The following is a 23,150-nucleotide window of genomic DNA, read 5'->3' as shown; positions in this document are numbered from 1 at the left end:
ATCTTGGCCTTAAAAGTATTGACATTTCTTTTTTCTTTTTTTCTTTTGAGACAGAGTCTTGCTCTGTTGCCCAGGCTGGAGTGCAGTGGTGTGACCTCAGCTCAGTGCAACCTCTGCATCGTGGGTTCAAGTGATTCTCCTGTCTCAGACTCCTGAGTATATAGCATTACAGGCACGCACCACCACGCCTGGCTAATTTTTGTATTTTTGGTAGAGACAAGTTTTCACCATGTTGGCCAGGCTGGTCTCGAGCTCCTGACCTCAGGTAATCCTCCTGGCTTGGCCTCCCAAAGCGTTGGGATTACAGGCGTGAGCCACTGCACCCAGCCGACATTTCTTGACATAAACATTTACATTTTGACAAAAATTAAACATTATTATTAATGTTCTTCTGTCCAAACCTTTTCTGCCTATCACCTACTGTATTGATAGAAACAATTATTTTCTGATTTCTAAAACCTTGTATGAATCAATTAAAACAAATTTACGGGTATCTACTTTGGCAGGCACTGTTTAGAGTACCATGGAGATAGCCTCACCTTCAAAGGATTTACAGACTTGCTGGAAAATCTAAACATGAGAAACTGTTAAATCAATGAGACTATTTTCAAGTTTCCAAAGCAGTAATATCCTACTGACTTCTGGGTAAAAAAATAAACCAGTTATAAGTTGATGTCCTAGGAAAATCGAAGAGAGATCTGTGTGGCCTGGAGTAGTTGAGGAACATGGCAAGAGGCATGGATCCCTGTTGCAAAAGGTGGAAAGTCTCATCAGAATACAAGGAAATGAAATCAAGAGATATTTCCAGCAAGAACAGACAAAATTTAGGAAACAATTAGTAAATAGGAGCACAGATAATCATGCCAGTCTTGTCCTTCAAGTTTTTTTTTTTTCCTGGGTAAGTCTGTACTGAAGTCAGGCTAGATTCTTGACTGTCCTTTTCGAAATCCGTGCTAATCCAACTCACTGTCTCTGTCCCTCTCTCGTCCCCATTTTGAATGTTCTCCCTTTTATTTTACTTTTCCTAATGTTTTCCAAGCTTTGGGCTTTGGCTTGGAAAGCCTATCTGACTACTCAAGCACATGTTAATCTTCCCCTTCTGTAGCATTTTTGATATGTGACACCCACATTTTCAGTGAATGGCATGATATCTAGTAGTGTTTCCAATGTGTTAAACTGTTTGCAGCTATATTGTATAACTCTCAAGAATGAGGACACAATTTGTATAACCAATGTACCATGATACATGTAACCAATGATTTATTTTAAAGAAACAATTTAATATTTGTTGAGTTGTTGTTTTTTTTTTTTTGAGACGGAGTCTTGTTCTGTTGCCCAGGCTGGGGTGCAGTGGCGCGATCTCGGCTCACTGCAACCTCTGCCTCCTGGGTTCAAGCAATTCTCCTGCCTCAGCCTCCCACGTAGCTGGGGTTACAGGTGCGTGCCACCGTGCTTAGCTAGTTTTTGTATTTTTGGTAGAGACGAGGTTTCACCATCGTGGCCAGGCTGGTCTTGAATTCCTGATCTCAGGTGATCCACCCACCTTGGCCTCCCAAAGTGCTGGGATTATAGGCATCGGTCACTGCACCCAGCCTGAGTTGATTTTTAATTACATAATTAATACATGAAGATGTTGTCCTTGTATAAAATAAAATCTTACAGATAAGGCTTAATTTCCTTTGACTATAACTCTTAACCCTAATGTCTTTTCTTGCCACTTTTTCCCACAAAAAGTAACTACAATGATCAGACTGGTATGTATTCTTGCAGATCTTTATTCTTTTTTTTTTTTTTTTTTTTTGAGACAGAGTCTCACTTTGTCACCCAGGCTGAAGTGCAGAGGCGCGATCTTGGCTCACTGCAACCTCCACCTCCTGGGTTCAAGCAATTCTCCTGCCTCAGCCTCCCTAGTAGCTGGGATTACGGCTGCCTGCCACCATGCCCAGCTAATTTTTGTATTTTAGTAGCAACGGGGTTTCACCATGTTGGCCAGGCTTGTCTCAAACTCCTGACCTCAAGCAGTCCACCCACCTCGGCCTCCCCAAGTGTTGGGATTATAGGCGTGAGCCACCGCACCTGGCCTATTCTCTGTATTTATATTATATATATATGCATTAAATATATATATATATTATTGTGGGCTTTAAAAACACAAATGGTATCATACTGTATATATTACTTGGTATTTGCTTTTTATTTAAGAATGTGTCTTAGAATTCTTCCTATGTGTGTACAGATAAACCTTATTCTTCTTAAATGCTGCCTAATAGCTTATTGAATACATATAATTTATTTAGCAGTTCTCCAATATATAGACATAGGTTGCTTACAATTATCCTCCTATTATAAAGTTTTTGTGAACATCCCGTAATATGTCTCTTTGTGTGACTTTTTTCTGAGACAGTCTGCTCTGTCACCCAGGCTGGAGTGCAGTGGCGTGATCTTGGCTCACTGCAACCTTCGCCTCCCTGGTTCAAGAGATTCTCGTGCCTCAGCCTTCCAAGTAGCTGGGATTGCAGGCACCTGCCACCACGCCCAGCTAATTTTCGTATTTTTAGTAGCGATGGGTTTTTGCCATGTTGGCCAGGCTGGTCTCGAACTCCTGACTTCAGGTGATCCACCTGCCTCAGCCTCCCAAAGTGGTGGGATTACAGGCGTGAGCCACTGCACCCGGCTTTTGTGTGCATTTTAAAATCAGGGTCCAGTCAGGAAAACAGAAATCACATTAGTTATTGAGAAATATTTTAATATGGGAAATTGGTCAAAAGGAATTATAAAAGGTAACAGAGGTAATCACTGCAGGTAGCAGCTACCATTCCTAGAGCTAGGAAAGGATGGAACAAAAGAAGTGGTTGGAGTCATCAGAACCTAAAAGCTTGAAGGAGGGCCCTGAACACCTTAGTTCAGGCCTATGAAGAATGAAGAGAGGGTGATGGCTGGCTGTTACTGGATCTCTGGAGCACAAAGAAGGGATCCCACTGTGTTGAGGCTCAAACTTCTGAGGAGATGGCTCAAAAACATTGGCTATCTCAGGAGCTCAGGGGAGGGGCCGCATGAAGGTAGAATTCAGATCTCTGAGGAGAGCACTGACTGCTGCTGTGATTTCTGAGGGGTGCAATAAGGCTGATTCTGTGATTGTTGGAAAAAGGATGGAGATTAAAACCACCTGCTGGCTAAAGCAATTGCTCCTGCCACGGTAAAAGGCAGCTGCTGCTGGCATGATGCTTACAGAATGGAGCAAGTCCCTTCTTCCTCTTGCCTTTGTTTCCCTCTAGTTCGTCCTGTTGGTGGAATCTAGCAGAAGCCCCCCCAGTAACATGGAGTTGAGTACAAAAGGGTGACTGCGTGGACAAGAAACAATAACCAGCACACATTTACTTGTTTCTCTGGTGTGATTCTGAGTCGCACAATCAATAGGTTACAGGATTTGTACATTTCAAATTTTAATAGGGACTCCCACATTATCCTCTTTCCTAAACTGCACGTTAACAGTTTCAATATGAATAAAAGGGGACGGGGAGGGGAGATTTAGAGAGAATATTGCCTACAGCAGTAATCAAATTTTAACAAGACTTGGGAATACTGTCAAAATGCAGGATCTGATTCAGGAGTTCTGAGGGGCCCGAGTTGGCCTTTTCTAAAAAACGCCCGGGTGATACTGATGATTGCATCATGTTGGAAGTCTAAAACATTCCCATCTTCCCACAGCCTCTACCATAACATTCTAATGCTACCCTTATGTGAAACTGCCCCTCTGATGATTCACGCCAGTTTCCTACCCCCTAAGCAAGGAACAAACCTAGCTTCTGAAAGCGGGGAGGACAGGATTTGGCGCCACGGGTCCAATGCTTGGCTTCCTATTGGCCAGGAATGACATCACTCAGACAGGCGTGGCTTTAGCTGTGACGTCTCCGGTGGCGGATGGTCAGGGACACAGCGGGAGGCGGGAGCGGAAGTGGGGCAGCAAATGGACAGGGTGGGTGGCGGAAAAGGGCCCGGGGGAAGTTATTACAGGGAGTCCTCTTCCGCCGCCAGAAGCCGGAAGTTGTGTCCCGGACGTGTCAACCGGGGTCTGAGTGCTCAGAGTACAGCTGCAACCGCGACCATGGGCGGGAAGAACAAGCAGCGAACTAAAGGGAACCTGAGGGTGAGCGGGGGCTGGCTCGGCCGACCCGGGAGCCTCGCTTCGAGGCGGCTGGCACCGCCCAGCGCGTTGCTGGAGGGTGTGTGGAGCGCGGCTGTAGGGAGGCGTGTGTTTCCCTGTCGAGTGTGACCTCTCTGTTGTGTGTGCGTCCCTGAGAGCGGTTTGGGTTATCTCTGAGCAGATTGGGGAATCGTGAGAGAAAAGATGTACCATGCCAGAGCTGTCCCCATCCGAGCACACACCCATAATATTCATGAAGAAATGATAATGTGTCAGGTTCACTGGAAGGTGATCTGGCCGAGGTAGCGGGTTGGTTGGGGGAGGGCGGCGCTAGGAAGAAGGAGAGTTAGGAGAATGTTAAAGTGAACCCACTGTGGAGGTTACCGCAGATTGTGCCTCTCCTTTGCTACCTACAGTGGCTTCTCCTAAGCTAAAGCTCTTAGGATGGTATATTTGGTTTCTGGACTGCCTGTTACCCCTTTCCATCTGCAGTCCCATCTTCAACTCCCTCCTCTTGGCTTACTTCATCCAGCCACACTGATCTCTTCACTGTGCCTTGACTACCTGGCCGGCTCCCAACGCTCTTCAGTTAGGTGGCTCCAAACTTTGCTCTCGACACCTCAGTGAGGTCTCCCATGATCACCCTCTTGATAGCCCTTCCCCACTCCCTGTTCTTCCTACTTTATTTTACTCCATTGTGTTTATGACATTTATTGTCTTGGTTCACTAGGACGTAAGTATTTTGAAAGCAAATGCTTTTATCCTCGGAGCCTAGAACAGACTAGCACCTAATAGACGCTCACTAAGTACTTGCTTAAAGACGACCTTAAAGTGGATTCGTGTAAAACTACACGATGAGGGGTTTTGTAATGGTATTTCTTTGTGGCGTTAGATTTATTATAGCACAGTCCAATTTTATGAGAATGCTTTTTTTTTCTGTTTCTGATGTAGTTAATTCTAGTGATTTCAATGTCACATTTTCTTAGATCTGTCACTTAATCTGTTTTGGAAGATAATAACAGTATTAACAATTACAGCAACCTGTTGTGTTACTGTGCTAAGCACTTTACTTGCATCTTTTAATGTTTTTTATTTAACAGATTTTCTCAAATGTTTTATATTTGAAAAGCTCTTATGAGGAAAAGTTGGAAGAATATTAGAACGACATCCCATATACTCTTTACCTACATTTACCAATTGCTAATACTTGGTTGCATTTGCTTTCTCTATCTTAATTTATGTATTTTTCTGAACTTATAAGAGTTAGTTGCAGAAGTCGGGACTCTTAACTCCTAAATACATCAGCATGTATCTTCTAAAAACAATGCCATTTTCTAGCCTGCAGCAATTATAATAATGGTTATAGTATGCAGAAACTTTGACTTTTGTATAATACTGTAATCCAGGATACAGCCTTGTATTTAGACTTCTGTGGTTATCCCAATAATGTTCTCTTTTTTCTTTTTTCTTTTTTTTGTAAGACAGGGTCGCTCTGTCTCCAAACCTGGAGTGTGGTGGTATGATCATGGCCCACTGCAGTGTCAACCTCTTGGGCTCAAGCGGTCAGTCCTCCCACCTCAGCCTCCTTAGTAGCTAGGACTCCTGGCTAATCTTTTTTTTTTTTTTTTTTTTTTCGGGGACAGAGTCTGGCTCTGTTACCCAGGCTGGAGTGTAGAGGCGTGAACTTGGCTCACTGCAATCTCCGCCTCTCGGGTTCAAGTGATCCTCCCAGCTTAGCCTTTCCAGTAGCTAGGACTACAGGTACAGGCCATCACGGCTAGCTAATTTTTGTAGGGACAGAGTTTTGCCATGTTGCCCAGGCTGGGACTTTTTTAAAAAGATAAATCGTTTTAACATCTGAGATTCAGTCAAGGATCACTCATTCCATTTAGTTACCATTTGGGTTTCTTTGATCTAGGCAGTTTCTCAGTACTGTTTAAGTGGGGAGAGGAGTGTCTTTTTTGACAAAATTTGGAAGAGCCTGGGCCATTTGTTTGATTAATTCAGATTCATCTAGTTTTTTCCTTATGATTAGATTCAGGCTAAACAATTTTTAGAAGGAATTCTTCATAGATGATGAGTCTTTCTCAGTGCATCACACCAGGGGCACTTCACACCTGTTTGTCCCCTTATTGGTGGTATTTGTTTAATTACTTGGTTAAGGTGTTGTTCATTATAAAGTTATATTTTTCCATTGGCCAATAACAAATAATATGTTAGTTTGAAACTGTGAATGTCCTGCTCTTCCACAAACTTTCACCTAATGGTTTGAGCACCCTTTGATTCTTGCTGGAATCAGTTATTACTATGGTGATTTAAAAACTTATGCTTAATCATGAAAACAACCCAACTAATGAACTAATTACTCATATCTCATTTTAAATGTGGTGAAACTGAGGTTTAGAGAAATTAGCTTGCCTAAGCTCATGTAGCCAGGAAGTTGTGGAGTTGGGATTTTAACTTTAATGTGGCAAAGTCTTCAATAGAAGACTTTGATACTGGATGTCAGGTATTCAGAGATAATAGATGTCTGCTGTTCTTGAACTATTAGTTTGATGATACAGACACATATGTAAGCAAATGTTAAAGAATTATGATGCAGGTATTAGAAGAAAGAATGTGGGAGAATGGAAGAGAATGGAGGAAGGCAAGTGTTGCAAACATGAGTTTGAAAGATGAGTAGGAGTTTGTCAGACAGTGAAAAGAAAGGAAGCGTTTTCAGGTAGAGAGAAAAGGTTATATAAAGATCAAATTGTGAAAGGCCATCACATAGATAACTTTTTCTTTTTTTTTTTGAGACAGAGTCTCGGGTCACTGCAACCTCCACCTCCCAGGTTCAAGCAGTTTTGTTGCCTCAGCCTCTCGAGTAGCTGGGATTACAGGCGTGCACCATCACACCCGGCTAATTTTTTGTATTTTTAATAGAGACAGGGTTTGCCATGTTGGCTAGGCTGGTCTCAAACTCTTGGCCTGAAGTGATCTGCCCAAAGATACGCTCAGCCTCCTAAAGTGCTGGGATTACAGGTGTGAACCACCATGCTCTGCCTCAGAGAACTTCGAATTCAGTTTGCTACTAGGGCATGAATGATGGCAGCATAATTTGAAGAAGGGAGAAGGAAGTGGGGCAAGGAAAGGAAAGAGTGGCAGGAGATAAGACTGGGAAAAGTTGAGGTTAGATGGTGAAAGGTCTTGTAAGTCTTCCTTGGTTTGGTCTTTGTAGACTCAGGATTGCCACCACAAATAACTCTAGAAGCTAGGCATGAAAGAGTGTAGACAGAAGTAGGCATAGTACAAAAAAAAAATAAGTGCCATAAATAGAATTGTTTCTTAATTTTTATTGAACTATGGGTATAGCACTTAACATACAAAGATCATAAGAATAACTATATTTTAAATTTAAAGTAGACATTAAAAAAAGATAGTGCATTTAAAAGTAACTTGTTACTTTTAACTTGGAGACTGGAAATTTGATACCTTCTCTTTTGCCCCTAGTTATCACTCCTAATTCTGTTATTTCAGCCTCAACTCCTTTAGATGTTAGCAATAATTAGTTTTTTATTCTGTTTCATAATAAAACCGTTTATACATGAGATTGTAGAAAATTCTGATACCCTAAAGTCATCATATTTAGTTTAAGAATTATAATTCACTAACTACTTCCTTTGTGGCTCTTTATTCATGTACCAATATTGAGAAAGGTGAATTGAATAATTAATATTAATTCCTTTTAATAAACTTAAAAAATAGAGAACAGCTGCTTTGCCTATGGAGTAGCCATTCTTTTATTCTTTTCTTTTTTTTTTTTTGAAATGGAGTTTCGCTCTTTTTGCCCAGGCTGGAGTACAATGGCGCGATCTCGACTCACTGCAATCTCTGCCCCCTGGGTTCAAGCAATTCTCCTGCCTCAGCCTCCCAAGTAGCTGGGATTAAAGGCATGTGCCACCATGCCTGGCTAATTTTGTATTTTTAGTAGAGACGGCGTTTCATCATGTTGGCCAGGCTGGTCTTGAACTCCTGATCTCAGGTGATCTCCCTCCTCAGCCTCCCAAAGTGCTGGGATTACAGACATGAACCACCGTGCCTGACCTATTTTCTTAATAAATTTACTTTCACTTAAAAAAAAAAAAATAGAGAACCTTTTTTGGAATTAGTCTTAAATGCTACAGATTGAAAACAAATGTAATGCAGGCCATCATTTTCTTTCCTGTTCACTCAATTCAGTTTAGGAAGTAGGCCAGATTATTCCTTGTCAGATGAATTTTCCAAACACACTTTTGCTAGGTATTAGCAATTTTTTTTTGTTTGTTTTTTGAGACAGAGCCTTGCTCTGTTGCCCTGGGTGGAGTGCAGTAGCACAATCTTGACTCACTGCAACCTCAGCCTCCCAGGTTCAAGCAATTCTCATGACTCAGCCTCCTGAGTAGGTGGGATTACAGGCACATGCCACCACGCCTGGCTAATTTTTGTGTTTTTAGTAGAGACAGGGTTTTGCTATGTTGCCGAGGCTGGTTTCTAACTTCAGGGCTCAAGTGATCCACCTGCCTTGACCTCCCAAAGTGTTGGGATTACAGGCATGAGCCACCTTGCCTGGCCGGTATGAGCAATTTGTTTTTTTTTGTTTTTTTTTTTTTTTGTTTTTTGAGACAGAGTCTCACCCTGTCACCCAGGCTGGAGTGCAATGGCACAATCTTGGCTCATTGCAACCTCCGCCTTCCGGTTCAAGCGATTCTCTTGCCTCAGCCTCCCGAGTAGCTGGGATTACAGGCGTGCGCCACCACACCCAGTTAATTTTTTGTATCTTTGGTAGAGATGGGGTTTCACCATGTTGGCCAGGCTGGTCTCAAACTCCTGACCTCATGATCTGCCCGCCTCGGCCTTCCAAAGTGCTGAGATTACAGGCGTGAGCCACTGTGCCCGGCCGGTATGAGCAATTTGAATCACACATTTGGATAACCGTTGGCAAACATCCTTATAGAGAAATAAGAAATAGATGAGTTTAGATGGGTTGTGATGTCAGCTTGGTGGTCAAACTGAAGCATTTTCTGTTTAGATAACAATAAGTTAATTTCTTTTAGCAGTTCAAATATTTTCTTTCTCTGTATCAACTCACCTCCTTTTAGTAGAAGACTACTATATTGTGTATCAGTCAAAGAAACCACTGACTATGATTCAAAACAAAGGAGTCTGTATTATAGATTGACTGTTGTATTGATTTTTATGGCTATAATAATGTAATTTTAGTCCAAAGAGGTTAGGCTAGGCTTTGGAGTATGTGGAAATGAGTGTCTCCACTCTCAAGGAACTCTCAGTCTAGAGGCAGCTATCATTAGACCTGGGCCATTGTGATTGTTTAATAAATATTTGTTCATTTAATGGGTGAATGAAAGGATGGGTTCTATTTATGAGTTCATTTTACATCATTACATAGTATACATATGTGTATACATACTATTTATATGAAAGTTGGAAATAAAAAATTCATAAAACAGCATTTATGAAAATTTTCCTGCATGTGATACATTCTGATTTTAAAAATTTTAATCAATTTCTTTGAAATTCTGTCATGGTCCATTATATTGATATCATGAGCCACTAATGGATTGTATCCACGGTTTACAAAACATTCTAATGTTTAGGAAACGGAATAATTTCTAGGATCAGTATTGATGGATTCTTGGCAACAAAACCATTAATCTTTGGGGAACTTTGCAATAGATGAAATTTTAGGCTAGGAAAAAAGAAAATAAAATAAAAGCTCATTCTGACCATGGGAATAGCCAAGGAATTATAAAGTTAAGTTTTGAACCCTTCCTGGACTCTGACTTTTTTTCTCCGTAATTTTCTTATCAGCCTTCAAACAGTGGCCGAGCTGCAGAACTCCTTGCCAAAGAACAGGGAACAGTGCCTGGATTTATTGGTTTTGGAACATCTCAGAGTGACCTAGGCTATGTTCCTGCTATTCAAGGAGCTGAAGAAATTGACAGTCTTGTAGATTCTGATTTCCGAATGGTGCTGCGGAAACTTTCAAAGAAAGATGTCACCACAAAATTAAAAGCAAGTTCTCTTGTTTTCATAAAAATTATCAAGAAAATCCCTTTGTTAAAATAAAATGTCATTAGCATGTTTTATGTAAAGAAAAATGAACAATTTATTGCCAAGTTCTTTTATAATTGTACTTTTTTCTGACACACAGTCTTAAACTTAGTTGATATTTATTTTCTAGGTCGTAAATTAGTTTGTTACAGTGAACTTTTTTAAAGTGCTTTGGAATTTTGGCTGTATAGTTTTTCCCATTAGGGAATGTAACTTTGACCTTGTAACTTTAAATGAGGTTTTTTTGTTTGTAGATGTTTTATTTTTTAAAAAACAACTGAAGAGTTTCTACCATAGTAGCCTGTGAAAGAGCTCTTCAAACTAGTCTCATATGGCATAAAGAGAAATAGTGTATTCTCCTATTACATAAAATAGACAAAGCTTCCAGAACAGAATAATCTATAGCCAGTATTATGGTTGTTAATCCTAATTATATTAATAACTTACTTTTAGGCTATGCAGGAATTTGGAACCATGTGTACAGAGAGAGACACAGAAACTGTGAAAGGAGTTCTTCCATATTGGCCAAGAATTTTTTGCAAAATTTCACTTGTAAGTATTAAAACTTTGCTAGTTTATTTCTGTTGTATATTTTTTGGTTGGAGTCATAGAGACTCTCAAATTTATAATGTTGATTTTTGGTGAGGGTTATTAAATGTTATGTCAGCATTGTTACGCAGATTGAATTGTTAACACTTGAGAAGAGCGTGGAAATAAAAAAAGAGATTGGGGCCTGGTATGGTGGCTCATGCCTGTAATCCCAGCACTTTGGGAGGCTGAGGTGGGCGGATCACTTGAGGTCAGGAGTTTGAGACCAGCCTGGCCAACATGGTGAAACCCTGTCTCTACTAAAAATACAAAAATTAGCCGGGTGTGGTGATGGATGCCTGTAATCCCAGCTACTTGGGAGGCTGAGGCAGGAAAATTGCTTGAACCCGGGGGGGTGGAGGTTGCAGTGAGCCAAGATTGCACCACTGCACTCCAGCCTGGACAATAGAGCAAGACAATGTCTTTAAAAAAAAAAAAAAAAAGATTGGATTGTGTTGGGTTATGAAGAACATTTAGGAAGTCTGTTTTCAGAAATTAGGTTGTTACTAGAGAATTACCCAGGTGCTTTCCAGTTTTAATAAATTTTGATAGTGATTTTATTCCCTGTATATTTGCTGCAGAAGAATGAGAGTGAGTTGCTTAATTATTGAAGACCCAACTTTTTTTTTTTTTTTTAATTGAGACGGAGTCTCATTCTGTCACCCACGCTGGAGTGCAGTGGCGCGATCTCTGTTCACTGCAACCTCATCTCCTGGGTTCAAGTGATTCTCCTGCCTTAGCCTCCTGAGTAACTGGGATTACAGGTGTGTGCCACAATGCCCTGCTAATTTTTTGTATTTTTAGTAGAGACGGGGTTTCACCATGTTGGCCAGGCTGGTCTTGAACTCCTGACCGCCAATAATCCGCCTGCCTCGGCCACCGAAAGTACTGAGATTATAGGCACGGGCCACCAGGCTCAGCCTCAAGGCCCAACTTTGAATCTGTCTTGAATACAATCCTATCTCATTGGGAGAAGGGGAGAAAGAAAAATTAATAAATTATTTTACATAGTTTCTGATTTAAAAACCTCTAAATTATTGATTTAAAAAAAATGATTTCGGTTTAGCTTAATACATAGGTGAATTCTTGGTAATGGGTCATTATAGCATATCCAGAAATGTCTGTGATTGTTTTTATGGGCTAGAGCTATTTTAAATCACATTTATATTTTTAATAGGATCATGACCGTCGGGTCCGAGAAGCCACACAACAAGCTTTTGAAAAACTTATCCTTAAAGTAAAGAAACAGTTGGCTCCCTACTTAAAAAGTTTAATGGGATATTGGCTAATGGCTCAGTGTGATACTTACACACCAGCTGCGTTTGCAGCAAAAGATGCATTTGAAGCGGCTTTTCCTCCAAGCAAGCAACCTGAAGCCATAGCATTTTGTAAGGATGAAATTACAAGTGTAAGTTCTGGAATCATTCTGAATCAATTTTTTTTTTAAAGTATTTAAGGGTTATAAGCATAATGACAGCTCTTTTACTTGGGATTGTAGGGGAATGAGTAAGTAGAGTATTTCCAACTGAAGGTTGCCTTTTTAAAATTCTGTTTAGTTAAATAACCATTTTGGATCTTTAACAAAATTAACATTTTGGATTGGATCTTTCTACAGTATCTAAATTTTCCATTTTAATTTTGAAGTCTTTATTATATTTTTAAAAAGTAGACATGTTTTATATAATCTAAACAAGTAATATATCTAAAAATAAATCTAAAATGTTCTCTCGTGTTTCCATATCTATATATATCTATATATAGATATATATATACAGATCTAACTTAGTGTCTTTTTCCTTTTATTGGCTCTCTGGTATTACTATACATGGATGTACTGTAGTTTATTTAACTTTTTAGATTAATATACGTTTGGATTTTTTTCCAATTTTTATCATAACAAATGCTATTTCAGTAAACATTCCTGAGTAAATCTCTTCATACCCTTGTGGGAGTGATACTTACTAGAACTTCTAGTAAGCATATGTTGGGCCAAAGAATAAGAACATTAAAATTTTTTATAGATAATGATAAATGGCCCTTCAAAAGGCCAAACAAATTTATACTCCCATTTTCAGATAAAGTTTCTCCACACTGGGCTAACACTTTTGCCATAACTTTCTCATAAAAAGTTACCAGCCATACCTGTTTGTGGCTTTCAGTGTGTCTGTTTCTAGTAGTGTCTCATTTCTTCCCCCTTCATTTGCTATTCCCAATATATGGACTAGAAAAACCAGACAACAAAGTAGTTAGAATTATATTGAGAAATAAAAGTAGATGAAGTAGAAGTGAGGAGGGAATTGATAATTTTTTTAAAAATCTATGCTTGCATTTATTCCCTTATTTAGTACTCCTGTGTTTCCACAACACCCTGTGTATAACCCTACTTAAACATTTCCATCTGACCCTCTCCCCCTGCTCTCCTTCCTCCTTTCAATTAGCCATCCTTCCTGTGGCTCTCCATTACACTTTTAAGTTCAAATTTCTTGTCTTGACATACAAGGCTCTGCATGATCTGGTCCCTGCTTCCCTATCTAATCTCTTCACCCAGCACTCCCCAACACATTACTTGATTGTAGTACCTCATTTAGGTTCTTCCATTCTTCATTTCTCAAGTGTACCAAGCGTGTTTTTCTAGAGAGAGGGTTTGTAGCTTTAATCATATGCTCAAATGGAGTTTTCTAACCCATCTGTAGCATAAGAATCATTGGTTGATTTAAAATGCCAAGTTATAAATGTTAGAAGAGTGAAGTGTCATGAGTTTGGACACTAAGAGCTTTAGGAAATGGATTTTGAGACAACTAGTTTGGCTCTTCATAGGCTTTAAAAAATAAATTTGTTCTTCGCTTTGTCATGGATGGATAACTAATCATTGAACATTGGGTTATTTCTTCCATTTTATTTTCCCTTTAGTTGGCTGTGTTACAGTTCATTACAGCTGTTGGCATTGAACTGTCTCCAGTTCCAAACCCATGTATTAGAGAGGAGTTAGGCAAATGAAAATCAAAATGTCAGCATTATAGATAGTATATCATACTGTCTATAAGACATGGGCTCTGGGTCACACCATTGGTTCTAGTCCCACTCTGCCATCAGCTAGCAACTAGGTGTGTGACCTTGGGCAAGTTTCTGTGCCTTCATTTCATAATCTATAAAGCAGGAATTAACTTGTATTTCATGGAGTTATGAGGATTGATTTAGTTAATGCCTAAAATGTGCTCAAAGCAATACCTGGCACATGCAAAAGCTCAATAAGTGTTAGTTATTGTTATTGCTGATAAAGCAGTTACTGGAACAGTGGACTCCCTTGCACTGCACCCCAGGAGGAAACAGACTTCCCCATATTTGAAAACCTCATACCTTCCTCTGTGGTGGAGCAGAGCACAATGTATGGTGTTCTTTGTGGGCAAGCAGGCTTACAGAAAGAGGGGAGAGGAAAGCAGAGCCTAATTTCTCTCCCAGATTCACATTCACTTCATTGCTGTGTGCAAGAGAAATGGAGGAACAAGTGGTCAGGAGTATTTATAGGTGCATGGGGAAGAAGTATCTAAAGCAGCTAACCTTGGGAATTGATAGGAAAAGGAAAATTGGTAAAATTCAAACGTTTCAGTTTTGCTATTTGATTCTGCTCTTAGGTAAGATGAGGTTTATGGGGATTTTTAAAAAGTGGATTTTATTTAAGTAGGCTCTGTCTGTTCACCATCGACAGTTCAGTAAATCCAAAGGCTTTGGTATTTCCCCCCTTTGTAGGTGCTGCAGGATCATCTTATAAAAGAAACACCTGATACACTCAGTGACCCGCAGTAAGTTGTATTGTTTCATTGTAACTCATGTTAAGGATTTGTTTCACTCATAAGTAATCAGATGATTTCAATGTGACTTTTTGTTTTTTGTTTTTTTTTTGAGACAGAGTCTCACTCTGTCACCCAGGCTGGATTGCAGTGGTGCAGTCTCAGCTCACTGCAACCTCCAGCTTCTGGGTTCAAGTGATTCTCATGCCTAAGCCTCTCGAGTAGCTGGGATTACAGGCATGCACCACTACACCTGGCTAATTTTTCTTTGTATTTTTTATAGAGACGGGGTTTCACCATGTTGGTCAAGCTAGTCTCGAACTCACGACCTCAGGTGATCCACCCGCCTCGGCCTCCCAAAGTGTTGGCATTACAAGCATGAGCCACTGGGCCCGGCCCAGTGTGACATTTTTAAAAAGAAGGAATAATATATGTAAAGATGAAAATAACATAATGCTATATGTGAGATGCTGTATTAAGTGCTTTTACTTGCAAGTTGTCCTGCTATTTAACTTGAATTACCTGGGAGCTACACATTTGGTTGTATTAGAAAGAGATGTTTTTATATGTTTCCTTCTTTACTTTTTGACAGTTGTTGGAGGAAGTATTTTAAGGTCTGGTTGAACATAGTTGAAGAATATAAATAGTTCTGTTGAAAGAGTAGTAAACTATTTTGTTTACTTCTATATTCTAATTAAAGTTTTAAGAGTCCTTGAGGGAAAATAGTCTTAGATGGCTTGATATCCATTCCCTGGGATCACCCTTGTACATGCTACTGAGAGCAGTATACTTTCTCACTTATTGCAAGCCTTGGCTTTTCGTCTACTTTCACCTTGTATTAGTAGTAAAGTATGTGATTAAATTTCTTTGTATGTTTACATTTTGAGGGGCATTGGCACAGGGGAAATAGAAGATAGAAATAAAGCAACTTTGGTAGATATTTAATGATAAAACATTTTAAATAGAGCCACCAGATATATAGTTTGGCTAATTCTAAATTTTTAAATATATTTATTTTGTTTTATATCAAGAACTGTTCCAGAGGAAGAAAGAGAAGCTAAATTCTACCGGGTTGTAACTTGTTCCTTATTGGCATTAAAGAGATTGCTTTGCCTTTTACCTGATAATGAGCTTGATTCTCTGGAGGAGAAATTTAAGTCTCTTTTATCACAGAATAAGTTTTGGAAGTATGGAAAACACAGTGTACCTCAGGTATATTAATCTTTTTTATCTTAAGACATTTCTCTGATTCCTTACCCCCATCTTCTTGGTTTATGTTTTATGTTTATTGTTTATACTTAGAACTCTGCAAGCACATCTGTGTGGTAGGCTATTCATTTACTGAATTACCTCTCTTACTAGAATGTTACTCTGTTTTTACTTTTTTATTTAGTTTGGGCCTCAGATTTAGAATTATCAGTATGAATTACCATACTCCTTTGTTCATAGCACCTTAAAATTGGTGTGTGCAAGTCTCTTCTCATTTAATTAATTTATTGTTTCCCTTTTGTCTATCTCTCTCTCCATTCTCTACTTTCACTGACTGACTGGTCTACTATGTTTAATATATGTGCTTTTGTTTGTGCAGTTGATTCTTATCATTCTTAGTAGTTACTTTCTATAAACTCATCATGAATACTGACTTAGTGAATACTGAGGCATTGCCCTTACGGGAAATACAGGGTTAGGTTCTTGTGAGCTTCTGTTCACAGCATTTTTGTCAGTTGATAACTGACATAACCAGTACATAACCTTGTTTTTTTTTTTTTTTTTTTTTGTAGTTCTTTTTTTTATTATTATTATTATACTTTAAGTTTTAGGGTACATGTGCACAATGTGCAGGTTAGTTACATATGTATACATGTGCCATGCTGGTGTGCTGCACCCATTAACTCGTCATTTAGCATTAGGTATATCTCCTAATGCTATCCCTCCCCCCTCCCCCCACCCCACCATAACCTTGTTTTATGTGTGTTTCTGTATAAAGACACCTTTTTTTCATAGCTATTGTTGATTCATTAGCATTGAACTCACGGCCAACAGCACTAAAACTCATGCCTGGATAAAGTGTATTTAACTCATATTTTCTTTGTAAGGCATATCATAGCGTTCGTGTGCCTAGACACAATAGACAGCACTTCAGTGCTGCTGCTTGGAGGCCATTTAAAACATGAAATCACCAATCAAAAGCGCAAAAATTTGAAAAAGTACTGTGAAAAGGACACTTGTTTACAGTATGAGAGCTGAAATAAGGGAACGTCGCCTTGTTCAACCTCAGCTGGGAATGTGCACGTGGGTGACTCAGATTTTTTGCCATTCTATGCATGTCCACAAATGACTGCAAGACACTGCAAGTTTTTTGTTTATTTTTCCAGATGGAGTTTCGCTCTTGTCACCCAGGTTGGAGTGCAATGGCGTGATCTAGACTCACTGCAACCTCTGCCTCCTGGGTTTGAGTGATTCTCCTGCCTCAGCCTCCCAAGTAGCTGGGATTACAGGTGCCCACCACCACGCCCGGCTGATTTTTAAATATTTTTAGTAGAGACAGGGTTTCGCCATGTTGGCCAGGCTGGTCTCAAACTGCTAACCTCAGATGATCCACCCACCTCGGCCTCCCAAAGTGCTGGGATTACAGGTGTGAGCCACCGTGCCTGGCCTAAGACACTGCAAGTTTTGTTTTTGGGGTTACAAATAAATTTTAGCAAGTAGGTGAATTGGCAAACATGGGATTTGTGAGGATTGACTGTATTTTTGAAAAACGTGCTTTTGTGTGTGCTTGAGTTTTTAATTCACATAAATGATACTGTTATATTTTATTCCATTTATTACTTTTTCTTTATTGCTTTTTCAAAAAAGATCCATCACGTTCCTGTATGTACATCTGATCCATGACTTCTAACTGCCTTGTAGTATTCAGAAGTTTGCATGTACCTATTCATTTAACCTGCCCATTCCTCCAGTGATAGATCCTGATTGCCTCCAACTCCTTGCCTTCACAAGTAATGCAGCAATGAACATCTTCATTCATGTGTCCTTGGATCTTAAGAAATTATCTGAATTGCTGAGTCAGTGAAGTGTGTGCATACCTAATTTCCTAAAATAGTGCCAGATTGCTCTCCTGAAGGGCTGCATTACTCTAGACTCAACCATCAATACGTGATGACTCCTATACTGCATAACCTTATATTCTAGCCATCACTAGGCAGCAGTCAGCTGCTACTACATAACCTTATATTCTAGCCATCACTAGGCAGCATTCAGCTGCTACTACATAACCTTACATTCTAGCCATCACTAGGCAGCATTCAGCTGCTACTACATAACCTTATATTCTAGCCTTCAGTAGGCAGCATTCAGCTGCTACTACATAACCTTATATTCTAGCCTTCAGTAGGCAGCATTCAGCTGCTTAATTTTTCATCAGCCCAACAGGAATTCAGGTGATATCTCTCTTTAACTGGAATTACTTTCCTTATTGGTGATTTTGCATCTCTTCAAGAATTTTTAGCATTTTTGTTTTTGTGTTTCTTGTTCATTTTTCCTTTTTTGGAGTTCTCTTTTTCTTTTTATGCCGGAGTCCCTTTTATAATCTAAATATTAGTCTTTTTAAAAAATTCTAATCTCATGACAGATTATCTTTTGTCATTTTTAGGCAATGCAAAAAAGCTCCCATTCTGTCACCTCTCCCATGTGTCTTATGTCAGAAAGAAATCTTAATTTTGATGTGATCAAAGTCACTGATTTTTGCCTTATGAAGGCTATTCCCACCTTCAAGTCATAAAGATATTCTTATATTTTGAATTTTTTAGCTTTATAGTTGTAGGCTTTATATGCAGTTTTACCTTTCATATAAAATCTTTACTTCATCAATAATCTACCTTTTCATTTGGTGTTAAGTATAGATCTAGTTACATTTTTCTTCATATATGGTGAGTCAGTTTTCCTAACATTACCTAGTAAACTGTTTACTTTTTTTCCCTGTTGATCTCTGGTCATGCCATTACAAGACATTAAGTTCTTATATATTGCTGGGCACAGTGGCTTATGCCAGTAATCCCAGAACTTCGGGAGGCCAAGGCAGGTGGGTCATTTGAGCCCATGAGTTCCAAACCAGCCTGGACAACATGGCAAGACCCTGTCTCTACAAAAAAATAATTAAAAAATTAGTTGGATGTGGTGGCACACCCCTATTGTCCCAGCTACTTGGAGACTGAGGCAGGAGGATCGCTTGATCCCAGGAAGTCAAGGCTGCAGCGAGCCATGATTGTGCTACTGCACTCCAGCCTGGGGGAAGAGCAGGAACCTATTTAAAAAAAAAAAAAAATCATACATTCAGAAATTTGCCCTAAATTATGTTCTGATGCATTGGTCTCTGTTTCTTGTTATACCAGTGCCACTGTCAGTATGACATTATGATATGTCCTTTTTTTGTTGTTGAGACAGAGTCTTACTCTGTCACCTAGGCTGAAGTGCAGTGGCACAATCTCAGCTCACTGCAACCTCTACCTCCCAGGTTCAAGCAATTCTCCTCCCTCAGCCTCCCGAGTAGCTTGGCACTCAGGTGCCCACCACCACACCTGGCTAATTTTTGTATTTTTTAGTAGAGACGGGGTTTTGTCACGTTGGCCAGGCTGTTTTCTTGTGACAGAGTTTCACTCGGTCACTTGGACTGGAGTATAGTGGCGCAATCTCAACTCACTGCAACCTCCGCCTCCCAGGTTCAAGCTGTTCTCCTGCCTCAGCCTCCCGAGTAGCTGGGATTAGAGGCGCCTGTCACCATGCCCAGATAATTTATGTATTTTTACTAGAAATGGAGTTTCACCATGTTGAGCAGGCTGGTCTCGAACTCCTGACCTCAGGTGATCTGCCCTCCTCAGCCTCCCATTTGGGATTACAGGCATGAGCCACTGTGCCTGGCCTTATGATATGTCCTAATACCTGCTCAGGTTAGTCACATATTTTGGGTTGTATTCTTTTTTTTTTTTTTGAGATGGGGTCTCATTCTGTTGCCCAGGCTGGAATGCAGCGTCATGATCTCAGCTCACTGCAACCTCCACCTCCTGGGTTCAAGCGATTCTCCTGCCCCAGCCTCTCGAGTAGCTGGGATTACAGGTGCCTGCCGCCACGCCCAGCTAATTTTTGTATTTTTAGTAGAGACAGGGTTTTGCTGTGTTGGCCAGACTGGTCTCGAACTCCTGATCTCAGGTGATCCATCTGCCTCGGCCTCCCAGAGTGCTGGGATTACATGCATGAACCACTGCACCTGGGCAGAACTTTATTCTTTCATAAAAATTTCAGTAAATTTGGGCTGAGCGTGGTGGCTCATGCCTGTAACTCCAGACCTTTGGGAGGCCAAGGTGGGAGGATGACTTGAGGCCGGGAGTTTGAGACCAGCCTGCATGACATAGTTAGACCCCATCTAAAAAATGTAAAAAAATTAGCTAGACACAGTGGGGAGTGCTAGAAGTCCTAAGTACTTGGGAAGTTGTGGTGGGAGGATCACTTGGGCCTGGGAGATTGAGGCTGCAGTGAGCTTTGATTGCGCTGCCACTGCACTCCAGCCTAGGCAATAGAGTGAGATCCTGTCTCAACAAAACAAATTCCAGTATATTTATTGAATTTCTCAAAAACGTCTAACTAGAATTTTAATTGGGGTTGTACTCAATTTATAGACCAATATGGAGAAACTTGCTTTCTTTATGTTGTTGAGTCTTCCTATCCATGAACTTCTCATCTCTTTCAATTTTTTTTTTTTTTTTTTTTTTGAGACAGAGTCTCACTTTGTTGCCCACACTGGAGTGCCGTGGTGTCATCTTGGCTCACTGCAACCTCTGCCTCTTGGGTTCAAGTGATTCTCCTGCCTCAGCCTCCCAAGTAGCTGGAATTACAAGCGCGTGCCACCATGCCCAGCTAATTTTTGTACTTTTAGTAGAGACAGGGTCTCACTGTGTTGGCCAAACTGGTCTCGAACTCCTGACCTCAAATGATCCACCAGGCTTGGCCTCCCAAAGTGCTGGGAATACAGGTGTGAGCCACCATGCCTGGCCTCTCAATTTATTTGGGTACTTTAAAATATCCTATAATAATTCTAAAAAAAATCAACTTTTTTGAAGTATAATTTGCACACAGTCCTGTAAAATGCAGCCATTTTTACAGTTTAAGTTTTGACAGATGTATACACCTGTCTACATGTATATATACTTATATAACCACTACAATAAAGAAATAGAACTTTTTTTTTACCCAAAATGCATTCCTTTTGTCCTTCCAAGTCATCCTCTGCCTTTATCCCAGGCAGTCATTGATTTGCCTCCCATCACTACAGATTAGATTTGTCTTTTCTATGCTGTCATATAAATGGAGCTAGACATTACTCTCTATCTAGCTTCTTTTGCTTAGTGTAATGTTTTAAGATTCATTCATGTTGTTGCATATATCAGCAGTCCATTTTATTGTTTAGTTTCGTACAGTTTTCGTGTGAACATATGTTTTTATCTTTCTTGAGTAAGGAGAGGAATTGATATGTCATATGGTAAGTATATGTTTATGGGAAGCTCCCAAGATGTTTTCTAAAGCTGTAGTACTCCTACCAGCAATGTGTGAGATTTTTAGTTGCTCCATATCCTCATGTTTCATATTATCAGCCGTTTTAATTTAGATCATTCTCCTGGGTATGAGATCAGGGGTTGCAATAGCTCGTGTGTCAAATCTGGCACATCTGTTTTTGTTTTTTTCATCCCCATGGACACGAGGGAAACATCTATTTTTGTAAATAGTTTTATGTATTATCTATGGCTACTTTACTTCTACAAAGCAGAGCTAAGTAGTTGCAACAGAGACGACATGGCCTGCAAACCCTAATATATTTACTCTGTATCTCCTTATGGAAAATGTTTACTGACCTCTGGAATAGAGGTTTCTCATTGTGGTTTTAATTTGCATTTCCCTGATGACTAATGATGTTGAATATCTTTTAATATGTTTATGGGCCATTTGTATATCGTCTTTTTGGAGGTGTCTGTTGTAATCTTTTGCTTATTTTTTATTTCGTATATTTTTTATTCCTAGAGCTTCCACTTGGTTTTTTACATTTTCTGTTTCTTAGATGAAATTGTCTATTTTTTCCCCATTCATCCTCATCGTATTTTCCTTTACCTTATTGAGTATAGTTTTAATAGCTTTTTAAAATCCATGTCTGATAACATCTGGGTCATCTTGGGGTTGACATCAGTTAACTGTCTTATCCTTTGTGATGAGACCACATTTTTGTGACTCTTGGTTATGTTGACTAATTTAAGATTGTTTACTGGACATTGTGAATGTTATGTTTTGGAGACTGGATTATTTTATATTTATCCAAAGGGTATTTTTTTTTTGTTAGGAGGCAGTTAACTTGATTAGACCCATACCAAACCATTATGCCTGTGGTGGGAAATGGCTTAGCTCTCAGTTCATTTCTTGTTTTAGCTTTAAGCTGCTTCTAGTTTACTTGAGGCCAGGAGTTCAAGACCAGCCTGTGCAACATAGTTAGACTCATATCTCTAAAAAAAATTTAAAAATTAGCTGGGCATAGTGGAGCACACATGCATGGTTCAGAGATAAGCTATAGATTTAGGCTGTTAAAATACAGAATATAGGGGTTCCTTTCTGTGGCCCTCTCCTTTCTAGAGTCCCCCTTCACTCTCCTGCATCATCCCGCATTATCCTGGCCTTCTTTCCTGGTTCTTCTAGTTCCTCTGGCCAGAAAGATGTCAGTCTTTCTACTGAAGTTGTAGCTGGTCCTGTGCCTTTGTGATGGCGACCACAGCCACGTTTGGGCAAAGCTGCAAAAATTGGGATCTCAGTCTACATGGATCACTTACTCCCAGTTTGATTCTCTTCTAAAATGCATCTGTATTTCAGTCTCCAGAGTCCTCAGGTAGTTGTTTTTTGTGTGTGTTTTATCCACAGAGCCTCCTTTTAGGAGGACTGATATATTGGGCTCTCACTCATCCATGTTTTTTGGTCCATTTTAAAATTGCAGTTTGGTTATTTTTGAGTTGCAAGTGTGCTGTATTTATCCTGAGTAGAAGTATGTGTCAGATAAAAGTATGATGAATGATTTCTTCCAGTATATGGCTTGCCTTTTAATTTCATTAGTGTTTTTGAAGAGTAAATGTTTTAATTTTGATGAAGCTTAATTGATCATTTTTCTTTTATGGTTGTGCTTTTGATGTCTTATTTTTTATTTTTATTATTTGAATGGCCAGTTAATAGATTGATGTCTTATCTAAGAAATCTTTGCCCAAGTTTGCAAAGATTTTCTATATTTTATTTTAGAAGTTTTATAGGTTAGCTCCATGTAGTGGATTTAGAGGTTTTTTTTGCATATAAACTGAAGGTGAGAGTCAAAATTAATTTTTTGGTTATGTAGTATTCAGTTGCTGAAAGACTATCCCTTCCTTACTCTGACATCTTTGTCAGAATTCACTTGACCGTGTATGTACAACTTTAATTTTAGACTCTGTTTTGTCCATTGATCTGTATGTCTATCCTTA

General features: G+C 39.6%; 1 protein-coding gene across 2 annotated transcripts in view; it reads left to right on the top strand.

Annotated features, from left to right (window-relative positions):
- The first annotated feature begins 3,951 nt into the window (after nt 1-3,951).
- The window catches only part of LTN1 (listerin E3 ubiquitin protein ligase 1), a 64,824-nt gene continuing 45,625 nt past the window's right edge, over nt 3,952-23,150 (top strand). The window contains exons 1-6 of one of the 2 annotated variants that reach the window (XM_031005257.2): nt 3,952-4,147; nt 9,995-10,198; nt 10,691-10,789; nt 12,003-12,233; nt 14,573-14,625; nt 15,645-15,825. In XM_031005257.2, the coding sequence (XP_030861117.2) occupies nt 3,968-4,147; nt 9,995-10,198; nt 10,691-10,789; nt 12,003-12,233; nt 14,573-14,625; nt 15,645-15,825 (948 nt within the window). In that variant the 5' untranslated portion in view covers nt 3,952-3,967. The remainder of the gene's footprint in view (nt 4,148-9,994; nt 10,199-10,690; nt 10,790-12,002; nt 12,234-14,572; nt 14,626-15,644; nt 15,826-23,150) is intronic. The other variant, XM_055373844.2, reaches the window with a different exon arrangement.

This window comes from Gorilla gorilla, chromosome 22, assembly GCF_029281585.2.
Source record: "Gorilla gorilla gorilla isolate KB3781 chromosome 22, NHGRI_mGorGor1-v2.1_pri, whole genome shotgun sequence".
NCBI classification, from domain to species: Eukaryota; Metazoa; Chordata; class Mammalia; order Primates; family Hominidae; genus Gorilla; species Gorilla gorilla.
Note: the sequence above shows the minus strand (reverse complement) of the source record. Positions and strands in the feature narration are given on the sequence as shown.